Consider the following 20,595-nt stretch of genomic DNA (forward strand, 5'->3'; position numbering starts at 1 on the left):
TTCTTAATTGTTTTTTTTTTATAATTTTATGCTATTTCAAAAAGCAGAAATTTTTAAATGCATACTACTCAATCAAGCAAATAATAAGAACATAACAGAACAGTTTACTTCAAAATCAATCCAGAGAAAACAAAACAAAGGTAAAAATACAGAGGAAAAAAATCTTTTTAGCCATACACTGACAAAATTCATCTGTTACTATACTGCTTGTAATTTTTGCCATTATATGCTCCTGCAAGTTGTTAAGTATTAGTATTTAAAACATTACATGCTGCTTCTCAATCATCCACATGTAAAGTTTATCATGGCTTACATTTTAGGGATTTCCTTTATTTGCCTTTTTGAAATTAAAGTTTTAGATTTTGTCGATTACTTGTTACTGATGATTCACTGGGAAGTCCTTGATGTATTACAATAGCTGCAAACAGTCTAAGAAAATTTCATTACTGATCTGATCTGATTACGGATCTGATGCCCACTAATGTATGGTAAGAATTGCAAAGCAGTGGGCCCAACCGTATTAGGCATCAGCACTGTTAGATTGTGCGTTGGTGAGGAACCAGCGTCAAATGTATGAATATGAATCAACTAAAACGCAGTAAATACAGTTCACTTATGGTACATTCCTTTATTATAATAATTATAATCACAAAGTAATTTCTGTACAGGAATGTTGAATTAAACTGAAATGATAGTAGGCTTTGCTTCATGAATGTTTGTTACCACAAAATCGTGAACACAAGACAAGTTGATTTCATACTTATCATGGACTTGGATTCTATGATTATACTTTTACCTGATTTCAAAAAAATCAGGATGGAAAAAAAAGATATAACAAAAAAATTAACAAAAATTATTAAAAAGTGTTCAATTCTGCAGCATACTGCTGAATATCATGCCACAGTCCATTTATTGATTGGATCAGGACGTGCAGCTTACGAATAAAAATAGCTTGAGGATATAAAAGGAAAAGCCATATGTTCATACTGTGCATGTTTGTGTGTACACAAGAGCATGTGTTCTGGATTCCTTGGATCACATTTCCATTTCCGTGCATCTTTCATATTGTGGGAACAATGTAAACATGAGCATCGCCATCAGCAAATTCTGGTTTGGATTCATTGTTCAGGCTATTGCTTTGGCTTCAGGCAGGAATGCCTCCCAGTATTTTATAAGCTGTGGAAAAAAGAAAAGCATCTTCAAAGAGAGCTCGACCAGATTCTAATTTGTGACATGGCTACTCTTATTTTCTGCTACTGTTTTCAAATTACCCATAAATGAACAAAAAGTACAAAAAATAATGAAAACACTAAAATAAACAGTATTAAATGAATCTGTCCATTTTCAGAACTTGTATTGTCTGGCTTTGGGCTGCTAGGAGTCAGAGCCTGTCCTGGCCCTCACTGGATGCAAGGAGGGAGGACAGGATTCAAATACAAACACATTCAGAGTGAAGTAACAAATTCTGAGTTGCCAAACACCCTACCTACACTACTCTGCAATGTAGGAGGAAACCATTGTTCCTGGATAAAGCCTGCTTAAAACCCGCACAAACAATCTGAAGGATATTCACAACAATAATGCCTCGTTTGCAAGTGTGTAAATCCTCTAAATATAACAAATTGATATTCTTAAAGTATGAAGTTGACTATGGACACTGTGGTCAAGCAGTGATTAGCTCTGGGAACTACCCATATCCACATTTTCCCAGAGTCTCTGTAGGTTTTTCCTCTCATAAACGTGTATGTCTTGCACATAACAAATTTGACGTGAGTTTAAATCTACCAAAAAAGTGTGTTTTTTTTTTCTCATCCATGAAAGAGATGTGTTTCGATGAGGGTGAGCAGTGACACTAACCTTTTGCTAACTTGTTTATTTCCAAGTCAAGTCAAGTTGGGGAGCATGCACTGGTACAGTGCGTTGCCACACCCACTAAATGATGAAACAACTCAGGATCCCGGTTTGCAACCAACCAGGCAGACATGTGGTCCAATCCCACCCTCTGGAAATGACCCTCTATCTGCCGCAGCCAGATGTTACGTGGGCGACCCCTTGGCCTAGTCCAGCCACTTGGGTCCCCAACAATGAGGATCTTACGAGCCAGATCACCCTCGGGGAAACGCGCCACATGGCCGTAGTGCCGTAACTGACGCTCCCTCATAATGCAGGTAATGTGCCTCATTCGGGACTCCATGAGCAACCACTCATTTGACACAAAGTCAAACCAATGGTACCCAAGGATTTTCAGGAGAGACACAGTACCAAAGGAGTCCAGTCTTCATCTCAGGTCACTGGATAGCGTCCATGTCTCACAACCATATAGCAAGCCATGAAGCTCCAGGACTCTAAAGGCTTGGACCTTCGTCCTTTTGCATAGATATCAAGAGTGCCACACACCCCTTTCCAGCGACCTCATGACCCCCCATGCTCTCCCAATCCGTCTACTGACTTCATAGGAAGAGTCACCAGACACATGAATGTCACGCCAAGGTAAGTAAACCTCTCGACAAGGTCGACACTCTCTCCACAGACAGAAACATTGCTGATGGCTGTGCCCAAGAGGTCATTAAAGGCCAATCAGTATTAAATTATTTGTAGGAGTTGGGTTAGTAATAAAATAAAAAAACTATATGGACTGTAATAGTTAAGTTTTTGAAAAAATGAGTAAAAAATAATTAATATCACTCCTATTAAAAAAAAAAAAAAAAAAAGCTTTTATTGAAGAAATTAACCCCTCCTTTAACCGCCACCTTATCGTGGTGGAGGGGTTTGCGTGTCCCAATGATCCTAGGAGCTCTGTTGTCCGGGGCTTTATGCCCCTGGTAGGGCCACCCAAGGCAAACTGGTCCTAGGTGAGGGATGAGACAAAGAGCGGTTAAACAAACCTCCTATGAAGAAAAACAATTTTGGACGGTGTTTTCCCTTGCCCGGACGCGGGTCACCGGGGCCCCACTCTGCAGCCAGGCCTGGAGGTGGGGCTCGATGGCGAGCGCCTGGTGGCCGGGCCTGCACCCATGGGGCTCGGCCGGGCACAGCCCGAAGAGGCAACGTGGGTCCCCCTTCCCATGGGCTCACCACCTATGGGAGGGGCCAAGGAGGTCGGATACAGTGTGAGATGGGTGGTGGCCGAAGGCGGGGACCTTGGTGGTCCGATCCTCAGCTACAGAAGCTGGCTCTTGGGACGTGGAATGTCACCTCTCTGAAGGGGAAGGAGCCTGAGCTAGTGCGCGAAGTTGAGAGGTTCCGGCTAGATATAGTCAGACTCACCTCGACGCACAGCTTGGACTCTGGAACCAATCTCCTTGAGAGGGGCTGGACTCTGTACCACTCTGGAGTTGCCCCCGGTGAGAGGCGCCGAGCAGGTGTGGGTATACTTATTGCCCCCCAACTTAGAGCCTGTACATTGGGGTTTACCCCAGTAGATGAGAGGGTAGCCTCCCTTCGCCTTCGGGTGGGGGGACGGGTCCTAACTGTTGTTTGTGCGTATGCACCGAACAGCAGTTCGGAGTACCCACCCTTTTTGGAGTCCCTGGAGGGGGTGCTAGAGGGCATACCTTCTGGGGACTCCCTCGTTCTGCTGAGAGACTTCAATGCTCATGTGGGCAATGACAGTGAGACCTGGAAGGGCGTGATTGGGAGGAATGGCCCCCCCCGATCTGAACCCGAGCGGTGTTTTGTTATTGGACTTCTGTGCTCGTCACGGATTGTCCATAACGAACACCATGTTCAAGCATAGGGGTGTTCATATGTGCACTTGGCACCAGGACACCCTAGGCCTCAGTTCGATGATCGACTTTGTGGTTGTGTCGTCGGACTTGCGGCCACATGTCTTGGACACTCGGGTGAAGAGAGGGGCGGAGCTGTCAACTGATCACCACCTGGTGGTGAGTTGGCTTCGATGGTGGGGGAGGATGCCGGTCAGGCGTGGTAGGCCCAAACGTGTTGTGATGGTCTGCTGGGAACGTCTGGCAGAGCCCCCTGTCAGAAGTAGCTTCAACTCCCACCTCCGGCAGAACTTCGACCACATCCCGAGGGAGGTGGGGGACATTGAGTCCGAATGGGCCATGTTCCGTGCCTCTATTGTTGAGGCAGCTGACCAGAGCTGTGGCCGTAAGGTGGTCGGTGCCTGTCGTGGCGGCAATCCCCGAACCCGTTGGTGGACACCGGCGGTGAAGGATGCCGTCAAGCTGAAGAAGGAGTCTTACAGGACCCTTTTGTCCTGTGGGACCCTGGAGGCAGCTGATAGGTACCGGCAGGCCAAGCGGAATGCGGCTTTGGTGGTTGCTGAGGCAAAAACTCGGGCGTGGGAGGAGTTTGGGGAGGCCATGGAGAACAACTTTCGGACGGCTTCGAGGAGATTCTGGTCCACCATCCGGCGTCTCAGGAAGGGGAAGCAGTGCAGTGTCAACACTGTATATGGTGGGGATGGTGCGCTGCTGACCTCGACTTGGGACGTTGTGGGTCGGTGGGGGGGGGTACTTCGAAGACCTCCTCAATCCCATTAACATGCCTTCCAATGAGGAAGCAGAGCCTGGGGACTCAGAGGTGGGCTCCCCCATCTCTGGGACTGAGGTCACCGAGGTGGTCAAAAAACTCCTTGGTGGCAGGGCCCCGGGGGTGGATGAGATACGCCCGGAGTTCCTCAAGGCTCTGGATGTTGTAGGACTGTCTTGGTTGACACGCCTCTGCAACATTGCATGGACATCAGGGACAGTGCCTCTGGATTGGCAGACCGGGGTGGTGGTCCCCCTCTTTAAGAAGGGGGATCGGAGGGTGTGTTCCAACTACAGAGGGATCACACTCCTCAGCATCCCTGGAAAAGTCTATTCAGGGGTCCTGGAGAGGAGGGTCCGTCGGATAGTCGAGCCTCGGATTCAGGAGGAACAGTGTGGTTTTCGTCCTGGTCGCGGAACAGTGGACCAGCTTTATACCCTTAGCAGGGTCCTGGAGGGTGCATGGGAGTTTGCCCAACCAGTCTACATGTGTTTTGTGGACTTGGAAAAGGCATTCGACCGTGTCCCTCGGGGAATCTTGTGGGGGGTACTCCGCGAGTATGGGGTACCGGCCCCCCTGATAAGGGCTGTTCGGTCCCTGTACGATCGGTGCCAGAGCTTGGTCCGCATTGCCGGCAGTAAGTCGAACCCGTTTCCAGTGAGAGTTGGACTCCGCCAGGGCTGCCCTTTGTCACCGATTCTGTTCATAACTTTTATGGACAGAATTTCTAGGCGCAGCCAGGGCGTTGAGGGGGTCCGGTTTGGTGGGCTCAGGATTGAGTCACTGCTTTTTGCAGATGATGTTGTCCTGTTTGCTTCATCAGGCCGTGATCTTCAGCTCTCTCTGGATCGGTTCGCAGCCGAGTGTGAAGCGGCTGCGATGAGAATCAGCACCTCCAAATCCGAGACCATGGTCCTCAGCCGGAAAAGGGTGGAGTGCCCTCTCAGGGTTGGTAGCGAGATCCTGCCCCAAGTGGAGGAGTTCAAGTATTTCGGGGTCTTGTTCATGAGTGAGGGAAGAATGGAGCGTGAGATCGACAGGCGGATCGGTGCGGCATCCGCAGTAATGCGGGCTCTGCATCGGTCTGTCGTGGTGAAAAAGGAGCTGAGCCGCAAGGCGAAGCTCTCAATTTACCAGTCGATCTATGTTCCTACACTCACCTATGGTCATGAGCTATGGGTAGTGACCGAAAGAACGAGTTCGCGAATACAAGCGGCTGAAATGAGTTTCCTCCGCAGGGTGTCTGGGCTTTCCCTTAAAGATAGGGTGAGAAGCTCAGTCATCCGGGAGGGGCTCAGAGTAGAGCCGCTGCTCCTCCGCATCGAGAGGAGTCAGATGAGGTGGCTCGGGCATCTGATCAGGATGCCTCCTGGACGCCTCCCTGGTGAGGTGTTCCGGGTACGTCTAACCGGGAGGAGGCCCCGGGGAAGACCCAGGACACGCTGGAGGGACTATGTCTCTCGACTGGCCTGGGAACGCCTTGGGATTCTCCCAGAAGAGCTAGAAGAAGTGGCTGGGGAGAGGGAAGTCTGGGCATCTCTGCTCAAGCTGCTGCCCCCACGACCCGACCTCTGATAAGCGGGAGACAATGGATGGATGGATGGATGGATGAAGAAATTAATGATGTCATCATATTCTATTTTTATTTGATTAAATTTATGAAATTAAACTGAAGTAATATTTTTGATTTGATGTGTATCCCATCTTTTACAGTGAAGCATATTTTAAGGTACAAAATAAACCATACATGCATTGAAACAAGGGCTGAGGTGAGCACTTTACTCCACACTATCCTTCACAAATGAAAGAAAAAAAAATAAACCTACCTGTTGCTGTGTTTGAACTAAGGATTCCAAGTACTTAATGATAACAGCTTTGAAATCTTTCACTCTTTCTTTCTGTAGGTAAAGAGGCAAGAAAAATATCGAAAAACATTCCATGCAAATCAGACAGTGAAAGGTGAAATATTGAAAAGGAAAAAAGATATACATGCCTCAAATCTGCCCACTTCTTTACGGATGGTTTTGGAGATTTGCTTAAAATCTGTCTCTCCTTGTTGGACCTTGCCCTCCCACTAAAGGAATGGAGAAATCCATGTATTAATTTAACAGCAATATAAAACGATTTTAAAAATATAACAGCAAACGCTTTTATAGTTTACTACGTAACTAATGGTGCAATTTTATCATCTAATTACTGTAATATATAGACTGTGGTACAATACCAGAACATTCCTTTTTCAGATTGCTAAGTAATATTACACAGATCCAAATATTTTGTGTCATTCTTACTGAAATGTGGTGCAATCAGGCTTCTATATTTTATTTTACAAAGGATATACACGCTCTAGCAGGGCATTCCTCATTCTACCCTACACAAAATATACCCTTAGAAGCTGAAGCAATGCAAAAAGCAGGAGCTCTCATATTTCTAACCATCTGTATTTTTTGTTACAATATTTACTACAGTAAAGCTCAGTAGTGTTGAGATTTTCAGATCACTTTTTGAACAAATCAGCTTGGTTAAAGAAAGAATTCAGAGGTTTCAAAGTTGTATTGCAAGATGAACATGGCCACATTTAACAAGCTCATCAGATATGCAAGTACATTCTGTACATGTGACAGAAAACATGAACTGTACTTGAAGTAATCTAAAGTACTAATGCCTAAAAAGTAAACAGTTTCCTACACATACAGTATATTTAAGTGCACCTGTCACCATCTAACATCTAATGCACTGGGTGCTTTTCTTATTAATCCATAATTCCAAATGTATACATCTTTTCCCTGGTCACTTAAACCTTTACAAAAAGTGGTCTGTGATGTAAGATGAAGTGGAAATATTTTTTTTAATTCAACTAGATATTAATTAAGATATCAGGTATAAAGGAAACCAAGGGATGTATAAGCACTCCATACTAACAAACTAGGCACTAACTAGGCACTCTCCTCCTCAGGCACTAACAAGTTCTTTCACACATTTTACAAAAGTGGGTTGAAATTCTTGAGTAACAGAAGCAAATGTGTAGGCACTAAAAGAAGCACAGTCTGCGGAATGTTTCTTATTATAAACTTTACAAGCAAACAAGCAGATTATGAAATTAATATTAGCTGATTTTTTTAAAACTGATTTTTAGTATGTCATATGTATATAACAGAATGTATGTCTGTGTGTTCCCTAATCAATCCTACACTCTTTGACTGATCTGGACCAAATTTTGCAAATGTACTCTCTAGGAAAATATACACAAAATAGACTACTTTGGAACCCAAAATTTTAATCCTAGAGGTCCCAGTGGGTTTTTTTCCCCAGTGTGCTATAGTTTGCACACAAGTGCCACTTTCATTTTCAAACATTCTACCTACTGTAATATAAAAAAGGAATATCATACACTTTTGCAGCAGGGCGTTGAGTATGGCTTGATCAAAAGTGGAAGTGCTGCACAACACAAAAGAAAATCAGAGGGTTTTTTATTTGACTCCTGCTTTGTCATTTTCTTCATAATTTAAACACTTTGAACTATCCACCTTGACATATACTGAATTAGAAATTATTTTGTGAAAAATTGAAAGATTCCTTTCTCATCATTCCCTACTAATTAGTTTGTTGATGTTCTTTTCTTTAAAACTAGACAGCATAACCTCCAGGTTTATATAGAAAAAATATGAGGAAAATTGCATAGATTGCATATAAGACAAAAGGGGTATTGCTGGAAGATGAAATTTGGAATTTAATAGTTCAAAGGGTTCAAATACATTATCGAAGCAGAGATCTTTAAATGCTGTGATACCTAGTCACTTCCATATTACAAAGGTTAAAGAAGCCTGAAATAAGTGATTATTATCTGTAATCTAAAATCTTTATAGTTAATTGTTGACTAATATGTTTACATTAAGCCCTGCAGTTAACAATTAGATAGATAGATATATAGATAGATGCTTCATTGATTCCTTGGGAAATTATGACATATTTAATTATTTTTATATAATTGTTACAGTCATATCTTCTTAACTGTTTCCCTTTTTTCTTTGTTTTTATCTTATTTCAAAGGAGAAACAGAGTTTTTGTTTAAATCCTGCTTTGTCGTTTTTTTCTTCATAATTTAAGCCCTATGAACTGTCCACCTTGAACTAACAATATGGTTCAGACATGACAGCATTAATGGTTACAACTAAGCAAGAGTTACTGCAATTCTGGAATCCAAATGGATCCAAAAAGAACATATTCACTCACAGGACCAGAGACATTGATAGAGAGCCGTGTAGATGACGGATGGGACAGCAAAAATAGCAACAGGGTCACAGTTTTAAAATCACATAAAGCTTTGCTGTCTTTTCCTAACCCATTCTACAAATTTACCTGGGCAATGCCGAGTACTTTGGCTAGTAAACTATAAATAAATGGAAAGCTGCATGTGGCAGATAGAGATTATTCATGGTGTTTAATTTTTTTTCTTCACTTTTAGTGCCCAATGGTATTCTGTGTGTGACTGTTCTCAGTGCACATTATGTGGTTATAGATCGCTGCTTCCCTGTTAAAGGAAATGAGGAGAACCAATAAGTGGCATTATTAATCATTTTTATAATAGTAACTCTCAAAACTCCAGTCCTCAAAGGAAATTTAGCGCATTCACCTCTTAGGAAAAACAGCTCCACAGGTAACTCCGTCAAGGTTGCTGCAGTACCCTTCACTGCCATCCAATGTCACTGTGCCTCCAGTTCTTTGGTCATGTATGACTGCTAAGCGTTTATGACTGGTGCTTGCATTAAAACAATCACTTGGCCTGGGCAATGTGCTTCACTGTCACCAAAGCTGGCTGCAGTTCTTTTCTGGTCAGTAATGCTGCAAGCTTATCCCATAAGTCAGTGTGTGGCCGTGTTGTTTCTTTGGTCGTGTATGGTATATGACTGTTGCTTGTGCTGAAAACAGTCACTTGGTCTGTGCAATGTGTTACACTGTCACCAGGGCTTGCCACAACACCTGCTCTAAGATCGCACCAGAGCCCAATTTCGAAGGCAAGTCTGGTTTTAAAGCCCTTCACAGCACTGAATCTGCACTTGTAAAGGTTTTTAATGAACTTTTATTAGCTACCGACACTGGGGATCCTGCCCTATTCATGCTTTTGGATCTCACAGGTTTTATTGATACTATAAACCACAATATCCTCATTAATTGCTTGGAACACATTGTGGGCATTAAAGGTACCACTTTGGATTGGTTTAAGTTTTATTTGTCTGATTAAGGTTTTCCTGTTTGCTTATCTTACTTGCTGTGTTCCTCTGGGTTCTACTCTTAGGTGGCTCCTTTTTTCTCTGTATGTGTTCCCTTTAGGGTCCCTTTCTAGAAGTTATGGCATCTTGTTTCACTGCTTTGCAGATTTACTTACTCTTGAAGCACAATAATTCAAACTCTTTTTAAAACTTCTTCTGTTTGTCTGTCTTGAGGATGTTAAAGCTTGGATGGTCTTAATTTTTGTTACATTTTTAATGAGAACAAAACTGCAAACCTGATGTTTGGGTCAAGTGGTATCAGTGGTGCCTCTCACGTGGACTTGAGTTCACTGAAACCTTACGTAAGATCCATTGTATAAAATCCAGGCATAATAATGGATAGGGATTTTAAATTAGATAAAATGGATAAACTCTACTTAAAGCTAGTTTCTTTCAACTGGGGCATTTATCTAAAGATAAGCCCTTCTTATTGTTTCATGATTTGGAAAGGGTTATACATGTTTTTATGTTTCCCCCTGACTAAATGTTACAAAAAGGAAAAGTAAGCTTAATGTGAAATGTATTCCAAAGTAACAAGTAGAAGAAGACAACCCAAATTAACCACGTTATACCTATTGCCCATACAGCATACTTCTTGTATACTCCATGAAGGTAATACTGTAAGTAAAATATTCTGAGTAGAAACAAGTTCAGTGTGAGTTTTTTAAAAATAGATCAGATGTCACCAGCTATAAATTCAAACATGGCTGCTCCTCCTATTTAATACATGCACAACAGAAGACATAGGTTATATTTACTGCAAAGGTTTAAAGAATTTGCAGGACACAATACTTTAAGATTATACGGAAGTAGAGAAATGATAAGAAGTAAACATTACAGTCTGTGGCAACAAGACCCACTCTTAAAACAGCTCAGCAGCAAATGCTCTGACATCTTAGTTTAATGTATTCCTGTGTCACTAGACAGTTAATAATAATTTTTTTAAATTTTTTGCATTTATATAGCGCTTTTCCCACTACTCAAAGCGCTCAACCCACTACAGTTACACATTTCTGCATGAGTTTAATCAAGCTGTAGTGATTAAAATGATCATTAAAAAAAATCACAAAGACCTGAAGTATAAGGAATATACATTGTGATGGATGGCTGGGGCCCATTACTGGCTGGGATGCCCCTTCACCATCTATACCAGGGGGGCAAGGGTGGGAAACCCAGTATCTTCCCCTGGACGCTAGATGGCAGCCTCCCTGGGTTGCAGCGGTACCTCGGACTCCCCCAGGGCTTCATGGGGGTTTGAGTTCTGTGCAGCCCTGTTGGGTTCCGCAGGCGCTGCCAGGCGATACTGCAGCAGGAGCTGCTGGCCCTTTTTGGGCACTGGTTTCGCCCCACCCGGAAGTGCAGCCAGATGTCAGCAATCAAGCACCTGGAGCACTTCCGGGTACCCAATAAAGGGAGCCAGAGACCACCACTCAGCGGCCACAATCGGGAGGAAGAGAAAGTATTTGCTTGTGGTACTTTGAGTGCTGTGCTTGGGACTGTGTTATGCGTGTGGTGTTCACGGGGAAGACGTGCCCCACAGGTGAAGAAAAATAAATGCCTTCATGTGAATCTGTGTCGGGTCAGGCGCAATATAGCACCATATCTTACAAAATATAACAAAGAATACAAGCCATAGGCCTCTTTGGTGCAATGTGGATGTATCAATCAAACCAACAAAGTTGGGTCAAAGCTGCACATGAGCTATTAAAATCAGTTTCATTGGATGGCATTCTTCGTCGGAGTGATGATTGGACAGTTAATGCCCTTTGACTTACTGTGTTTTTAGTGGAACTGCCTTGGAAAAAAAGACACTGCTCCATTAGCAATTTTAAGTTAATAATTATAATAATAAAAGTGAGTGATACTGAAGATGGATAGTATTTCAACCTAAACAAATATGATGATGTACCCCCTCAGGCAATGCCAGTATAACCATCTATAATTTACATTTTTGCTTATTATTCAAATTAGACAAATGGTTTATCAGCACATCTCAAGTATATCCTTACACAGTGTAGTCCTTAGCCCATAAGATTATCGTTTGTTCAGATCATTTAAAAGGAAGTTACTCGGCTAGTGTTCATTAGCAGAAAGAAGCAGCATACCTGACTAAAAGAATTTCAAAAAAGTATGCAAAAGCATCTGTGACACCAATTAGGGCAATTATGCTTTGTTTTTATAGAAGTAAACTTCCAAAATTCAGTGTATGATTAAAATAACATGCTCAATTTCTGCACTGGAGATTAAATGTCTGGACCACTGTGGGTTTACCAAAAAAGCTAAACTTTGCAAGCAAAAATGATGAACAGAGCTCCACAATGCATTTTCCTTACTATATGGATGTAAACAGTAGTAAGTTTATCATCCCAACCATTCAGTGTGGAATGCTAAATGATCCAAGTTATGTTACATTAGGTTGCAGACAGTACGATACAAGACACCACCATTCTTTCTTGTACAACTTCACAACTAGAAAAAGGAAACGTGTTGTTTTAGGAAACAGTTAAGGTGCTTTCCTAACGCAGGAACTTTTTTCAGGGACCAAGCACTTTTTAAAAACTTGGGAACTTCTGAAGCATTCCCATTGCAGAAACTTGGGCCATTTGTAGCTCATGGTACTTTTTTTTAGCTCCTACTCCAGGGTATGTGCTTATTGTTCAACCAGGAACTATCATGCGTGGGGCAGTGAATTGTGCTGATTGGTTGACCACAAGCACCAGCACCACCTCACAAATGCACTTGGTACTGCATCACTCTTTATAACCACCTCTCTGGTGCACTGCGCCATGCACTGTATCAAAGCAATAAGGAAAGGGTTTCCCTGTAAAGGACAGAGTACACAGAAGCAATAAGGAGGGAGCTGGGATTGGGGCTTACTGTGAACTTCTGAACGTGCCTCACTTCAGACCATATCACTTTTCTCTGCATGTCACATATTTTGCATAAAGGTTATAATTCCTGTTGTGCGGTAGGAATGCAACACAGAAAAGTGACCAGGGACCACAAGTGACCAGGGCCTACATTTTACAGGAACTCATTGGTTCCTGAAAACAAAGTTTCTGTGTTGGGAAAGCGCCTATATTTACTACTTTGAAATGCTCAATAGTTATTAGTAGAAAAAAACTACATCATAACACAAGTGATGTGTCTTTAAATATTATTCATTTGTCTACCTAATAATAAGCCAAGAAACACTGCAGATTTATTTTACTATCTCAGTATATAAGACACATTTTATTGGGAAATGAATGAAAGAAAAGTTAAACCCCAACTTACAGTCACAGTTCACTGATCAGTACACTGCAGATGAGCAACATTCCATTTGCAGTATTATGTTCATGTCCCATGGGTGATCAATTAAAAGTTCATGCACATGGAGATGATTAAAGCAAAACAAAAATATGAGCAAAAATAGAGCTTGTCTAAAATGTGAACCATCATGATAAGTATAAACAAATGCTTAAATAAAGAAAAAAGTATTTTGTAAAAAGCTTGGTGTAATATGCATAATGCTAGGGACTCACAAAAGCAAAAGAAAATCAAACTCAGGTTGTCCTACCTCTTCAATTTCCTTTTTGAAGCATGGTAGAAAAAATGCATAAATTATGGCAAGCTGAAAATGCTTTATGCTGAAAGAAATTAATTCAAATATGGAAACTTTAAACTGACTATGCCATTGTAGCAAACTAAACAGCGTGCAATTGTAACTCGCATTCACACAATTCATTGAGTGCTCCAACAAATGAGGTGATAGTGCCATAAAACAGCATGCTGGGGAGTACGGTCTTAATGAATTGAGGTCATTACTGTGGATCTGTATGAAGATAACAGGGATAATTTCCTGGTAAATTATTTATTTATATGATGGTGCTGTTTACTGCAATAACCAACTTAATCACTTCAGTTACAAACAGTAAACATTCTTTTCCCCTGCCTGCTCAAAAATAACTTATTTTGAGTAAGATATCTATCTTCTGTCCTGAATTAACTGCATTTTTCACATGTGAACTGAAAAATAAATATGACTGTTTAACATCATCTAGTAACTTATTTGTTCAAGAGACAACTGACACTCATTCATCTTGTTTTCTTTTTCTGTGTGCATATGACCCTGTGAAACAAGGGACAGCTCCTGGCAGGCTGAAAAATGTTTGTTACGCAGACCTCTTGAACTGGTAAGAATTCTTATTTTTCATCTTTACAAACTGATACACCAGGACTTGCCTCCCTGATCTCATCCTTGGCCTGCTGTAGTTTGTCTGGTTTGTTGGCATACTGAAGCTTGGCCTCTGCCTCCAGTTTCTTCTGTAACATTGCTTGTGCATCTTGCCATTTCTGCCAGGTCTTCATTCTTTGATCAAAAACACCCTACAGAAGGAAAACATACCAAAAATAACTAAGCAGATAATGAGTGTATTTATCTAATGAAATCCTACTAAGTCTAATAAATTACAAAAAACCATGCTACTTCTAGCAATGTAGCTAATCTTAACAATGCAGGAAGAAGTACCATTTATAATTCCATTTCTCAAACCTACAGTACTCTACTTTAGGTAAATCAATTTTAAAGTAAAATATTTTTAAAGTACTCCTATTTTAATATGTTTTTACAAGTAGCCTAATAGGGCGGCACGGTGGCGCAGTGGGTAGCGCTGCTGCCTCGCAGTTGGGAGACCTGGGGACCTGGGTTCGCTTCCCGGGTCCTCCCTGCGTGGAGTTTGCATGTTCTCCCCGTGTCTGTGTGGGTTTCCTCCGGGTGCTCCGGTTTCCTCCCACAGTCCAAAGACATGCAGGTTAGGTGGATTGGTGATTCTAAATTGGCCCTAGTGTGTGCTTGGTGTGTGGGTGTGTTTGTGTGTGTCCTGCGGTGGGTTGGCACCCTGCCTGGGATTGGTTCCTGCCTTGTGCCCTGTGTTGGCTGGGATTGGCTCTGGCAGACCCCCGTGACCCTGTGTTCGGATACAGCGGGTTGGAAAATGGATGGATGGATGGAAGTAGCCTAATATATTTCTAACGGTTTGTTTGCTGTTGAACACTTTGTCATGGCACTATCCAATATTATTAACACAAATACTACTGTCATATATTAGGCAGATGCCATTATCCAAAGCTATTTAAAATATCAGAATGTCACAACTGCTTACACATATTTTGTTTTACAGATGGCGCACAAGCAGGTTAAGTGACCTGGTCAGGGTCACATAGTGAGTCATATGTGGAAACTGAACCAGCAACCTTGGGGTTTGAAGTCCAGTGCCTTAACCTGTATAATATGCTACTTTCCAAATGCAGTATGCGCATCTACCAACTAATACTAATATAAGGATTCAAATTGAATAAAAAGGGCAGAATTTAACATAAGGCAGAAATAAAGTCTGACTAAGACTATACAGTATAAGTGGCATTTTCTTCTTTTAAAAGTTAAGATGACTATCTTACTTCCAAACAACATCACCATCTGTGCTTCCCTATCTCCAACAATCAGTGTTATCCAATGGTCTCTGTGGTATAGCGAGTCCACAGCTCCCATTCTAAAGGCCAGTTTTAAAATAAATAATCACCGCGCTCACAGCTTAGCGAGGGGGCGTGGTGGTGTGTGGCCAAAGCGGTTCCTGAGGAGTTTGTGGTGTGGGCGTTTCTCACCTAAGTGCACAGGTGAGAAACGGTCCACAACGGTAATTGTTCCCAGGAGCTGCTGATTTGCCACATCTGCCATGTCCTCTTAATAAATAGAAGCGCGAGGTGGCTAAAGGGGAGAAAAAAGAAAGGAAAGAGAAAGAAAGACGGAGGTTGCTGGAGAGCAGGAAGCAGTGTGGCGAGAGAGCCGGCGTGAGCGAGTGAGTGTAGGCTTGCAGGTAGGCAGCTGGAAGGTGAGCCCCAAGAAGGGTGTTTGGCCAACACTCAGTGGGGGCAGAAGGAAGCGGCCACTCCAGCTGAGCGAGCAAGGAGCTCGAGTGACCAGTTGAAGGACGACAGGCCGCGTAAGGCCGTGAAGGCACGGGAGTTGGGAGGCTTGGTGGGTGAAGTCCTTGATGTGAGCGTCCTGGTCATCAAGGAAACCGTCTTGGTCTGGGTTGAGTGCGCGACCGAAGCCAGGGATCGGGAGGCCTCCAGACCAGTCGAGCGGAGAAAAGGTCAGCTGCTGAGAGGCCGACTCTCCTGTTGCGGGGCCCAGACGAGAAAAAGCAGGAGAGCCGCCAGGGTAAAAGAAACACCAGGCTTTGTGTTAAGGATTGCTTCCGGCATTGTGTTTTAACCTCGGTTTTTAAAAGGTTGTTTTTTCTAATGGATTTTAACCTCCACTTTTCACTTTTGTTTTATGGATTATTTATTTAATGAAGGTTTTTGATAAGCACTGCACTTTATTTAATTTGAATATTGTTTTTGATTGTTGTTTTAAATAAAAGCACTTGGCACTTTTGTACACCATCCCCTTGCTCCATGGTTGTGCCTCACTGCGAGCTCATCGGTAACATTACTGATGGTGCAGGGTTCAAGGGCTCCCAGACAGAAGATGGGAGCATGGGGTCAAACCCGCATCGTCACAGTCTCTCTTCCAAGCAGCTAGTAGCTGACATTTATAGCCTCTTACAGTTGCTAGACCACAATACTTCATGGGGGTTCTTGGGGGCAATAGACACCTGACATTGATACTTCAGATCCTTTTGAACTGAGGCCAACTGTGAATATCCTCGACACTTCAAATTCAGGTCAGATACAAAGAACAAAAACTTGCAATTTAAAATGTGGCTTTCTGTTCAATAACCAAAATTAAAGGACAAGTATTTGCATATTTTGTAATGGTCAAGCTTAATTTATTAATTAGCTATTTTGTTCTTTAAAGTGAGTGGTTTATTGGTATAAATCCTCCCTACAGTTATACTACAGTGCATTTGTATAAGATTGTTGTGCTCTCTAATCAGTTCTGCAGGAGATGTACACCAGTCTTGCACAAGGAAAGCAACTCCATGTGGCAGTGCAATCGATGGGTCACATGTCCCTGTCAGGGCCCCAGAAAAGAATTTGACACTAATTATCACACCCGAAAGGGAAGACACCTAAAGGATAATGTAAGTTCAAGATTTTTTTTTAAATGAAGTTTATTTCTTTACATTGTATATATTAATTTGCCACATAAAACACTGTTCTAAGTTAAGCATTTTTTAATTTATTTTCAAGATACCTTGCCTGTTCTTGCAAATTACAATGGAGCTAAAGGTTACCAAGGTCCACAGGTGAATGAAAAAGCCTTAAAACCTAACCATATACATCCACTTTGAAGCAACAAAGTTTTCGATCTAAGAAAATATGCCTTCCATGTTTATGAAGCAAGTGATGATGAAACAAAACTAGAAATAATTATTTTATTGCAGACTCTTGGAAATATTTGTTATTGGTAAAAATACATTTCCTGTTTGGTTGTCTGCTCACAGCCACCACCATAAGCATGGTTATGACAACCTAAATAAACACCAAGCTATATTTTGTGGATATGGTAATAAAACAACACGTTTGAGTAAGTAAACTCACTGACGCATGTCTTCCAGCTGCTACAGTTGGGAGAAAGAACGGCAACACATTCCCTCTGTTCCCAGGTAAGTGGAATAAGCCATAGTTGGGTAGGTGGTGTTTATGAGCTGGTTAAAGAATGAAACAGCTGGGAGCACATGTCACCACCAAACATCTGGGTGGCCTGGAGAAACCAGAAAGTCCTTTGTCCTCTAAGACAAATCCTGGAAAGAATGAGGAATGACCTCAGAAAATTTATGTTAGGTAGAATGCACAGTGGGGGCTGGGTGGTCTTTTGGCCTTGGAGCTCCTGCAAATTTTGTTTTTTCTCCAATGAATTGTTTTGCTTTTTTTTTTTTTCTGTCCTCCCAGCCATCAATACCTGACTCATCTTTACAGACTCAAACTATGATATTGTATATACGGATACTACCCTTTGTGATGGGCGGCCTCTGCCGTTATCCGTCCAGGACGCTAGCTGGATGGAAGGACCAGGGAGAAAGCATCTGCAAGGCACTACCTCCCCTGGAACGCTAGAGGACAGCCCTCCTGGGCAGCTGTGACACCACGGATTCCCACAGGGCACGCTGGGACTTGGCATTTGGTACTGCCCTGTTTGGTTCTGTAAGGGCCGCAAGGGGGAACTGCACAGCCCTACAGTGGACATCCACCACAACTGAGAATGATTCCAGGTAATACTAATAAGCCACCTGGAACACTCCAAGGAGCTGAATAAAATGAGCTGCCTCACTCCATTTAAGGAGCCAGAGCCAGGAGGAAGTGGACGAAGCTTGCCAGGGGAGGAGTGGAGGTCGAGAAAAGAGAAAAAGAGAAGAAGGAAAAGGACTGTGCTTTTGTTTTCTGGACATTGTGCTCTTGTGGGGAGCAAAGAAAGCACTTCCCCACCTATAAATAAAGGTGTGCTGTGTGGCAATTTGTGTCCTACCTGTCTGTGTTGGGGTTAGGGCAGCTATACACGCCCAGGTGGTCCACACCTTCTACTAATTATATATTAATATTTTTTTAGAGCGTATAGATTTTTTTACTTTTTTTTGGTGCTTGGTACTTTGGCAGGGAATATCTTTACGAAATAATGAAATGTGCATCCATATAGTGAAAGAATATATGTGATTGTAAGTGTGACTTTTTCAGTGATTATTGCCTAATTTCCTATAGACAACAATTTATATTTAGGCATCAACACTGAATGTCATTATGAATGTCATTAACAGTGCTTGGCGAGACGAATCTACACCCCTGGCCCTGCAAGATGCTGCAGATAAAGACAAGTACAGCTGAATGTCACAACATTGTTTTGCTTTGTGCTTTTTATACATCTTAAAATGACATGGATATGCCATTTGGCAATATGTATGTAGTCTCAAGCGGTCCTATTCATAGGAGTGACATAACAAAGGAGTGAAACCTCAGATATAAATTTCAAAGGAGTGACAACCATCCAACCAACCATCCAAGATTTTTTTGGCAAGCATACTTTCAGTTGTGTTCCTGCTCTCTGTTGAAGCAAGATAACAAATTATTGAAATAAAATTTTAATCAGAATTTGTCACTCCAATAAAATGTCACTCCTTTAATACGGTATTTATGTCACTCCTTTGTTATGTCACTTCTATGAAGTGTCACTCCTTCGATACAGACCCAGTCTCAAGATGCAGATTGATACTCGATAACATTTTTGGCTTGAAAAAATGGACCATTCAGTAAGTTTAAGCTGTTTCTTAATAATGGGACACCAGTACCCTTTAGGTCAAGAACAGACTAGTTGAATGAGTAGCAGCTGGCATCGCACAGGTAAGTAATTTTAGTCCTTGGTGTGTTTGCTAGTCTGGCTTCAGTCTTTTTCTGGTGCTTCACTTATTCTGTGTTCAAACCCGATTAAAAAGGGCATGTGTGCAACTTTTGGCAGAGAATGGTGCCATGGTGTGGATTTGTATATTAGACATATTACACACACATCATATATATATATATATATATATATATATATATATATATCACCAATAACAGATTTCATGTTACTTGATTGGCCAATTCAGATTTTTTATTTCATTTGTCCCTTTAAAAAACATTTTACATTAAGCTCCTGCATAACCAAATGCATAAAAGCCTTATGTCCTATATTAAAGTGTTAACTTTGGTATTTTTATAATTAATCTATAGACCACAGATGTTAACTGTTCTTCTTTTAATAACAAAATTAAATTCTGTAGGCTTATTGTTCAGTGAACATAAAAATACTAAAACAGATCAAATTTCTTTACAATACATACGTTAACTAATAAAATATATATATATAAATATTTAACCATAATACATATAGCATTAAAAAATAAAATGCATCTCATAATTGCAAGCTGTCATATTGTTTATTTTTTCTGTAATGTACTTATCTGAAAAAGTTTAATTAAAAAGTAGTTTTCACCATTACTCTAACAACAACAAAATATATATTCTCACACAATTAATTGATATTGGCAATTAAACACTGCTTAAATATAATTACAGTGATCCCTCGCTATATCATGCTTCGACTTTCGCGGCTTCACTCTATCGCGATTTTTTCTCATACACGCTTACGTCACTACGCATGCGCTTTCCGAGAACTTTTATCTAAGCCCCACGATGGCTCCTAAATGTGCTGCTTTTTCTAAGCCTTCTGACAATAAAACTAAGCGCCGGAGGAAGATGCTTACTATCCAGGAGAAGGTGAAACTCTTGGATATGATCAAAGATGACAATACAGTAATCCTTCCTCCATCGCGGGGGTTGCGTTCCAGAGCCACCCGCGAAATAAGAAAATCCGCGAAGTAGAAACCATATGTTTATATGGTTATTTTTATATTGTCATGCTTGGGTCACAGATTTGCGCAGAAACACAGGAGGTTGTAGAGAGACAGGAACGTTATTCAAACACTGCAAACAAACATTTGTCTCTTTTTCAAAAGTTTAAACTGTGCTCCATGACAAGACAGAGATGACAGTTCCATCTCACAATTAAAAGAATGCAAACATATCTTCCTCTTCAAAGGAGTCAGGAGCAGAGACTGTCATAAAGGCAGAGGAAAATCAATGGTGCTGTTTGGCTTTTAAGTATGCGAAGCACCGCGGCACAAAGCTGTTGAAGGCGGCAGCTCACACCCCCTCCGTCAAGAGCACAGAAAGAGAGAGAGACAGAGATAAACAAGCAAGCAAAAATCAATACGTGCCCTTCGAGCTTTTAAGTATGCGAAGCACCGTGTAGCATGTCGTTTCAGGAAGCAGCTGCACAAAAGATAGCAACATGAAGGTAATCTTTCAGCAT

At 41.8% G+C, this 20,595-nt stretch overlaps 1 protein-coding gene across 2 annotated transcripts in view; it reads right to left on the reverse strand.

The window, feature by feature from the left end:
* Positions 1-608: 608 nt before the first annotated feature.
* The window catches only part of snx2 (sorting nexin 2), a 125,430-nt gene continuing 105,443 nt past the window's right edge, over positions 609-20,595 (reverse strand). Inside the window, exons 12-15 of one of the 2 annotated variants that reach the window (XM_051929976.1) lie at positions 13,977-14,132; positions 6,488-6,568; positions 6,321-6,392; positions 609-1,176 (exon numbers count right to left, since the gene is read on the reverse strand). In XM_051929976.1, coding sequence (XP_051785936.1) covers positions 1,126-1,176; positions 6,321-6,392; positions 6,488-6,568; positions 13,977-14,132 — 360 coding nt within the window. In that variant the 3' untranslated portion in view covers positions 609-1,125. The remainder of the gene's footprint in view (positions 1,177-6,320; positions 6,393-6,487; positions 6,569-13,976; positions 14,133-20,595) is intronic. The other variant, XM_028805250.2, reaches the window with a different exon arrangement.

Source organism: Erpetoichthys calabaricus, chromosome 7 (genome assembly GCF_900747795.2).
Source record: "Erpetoichthys calabaricus chromosome 7, fErpCal1.3, whole genome shotgun sequence".
In the NCBI taxonomy this organism is placed as follows: domain Eukaryota; kingdom Metazoa; phylum Chordata; class Cladistia; order Polypteriformes; family Polypteridae; genus Erpetoichthys; species Erpetoichthys calabaricus.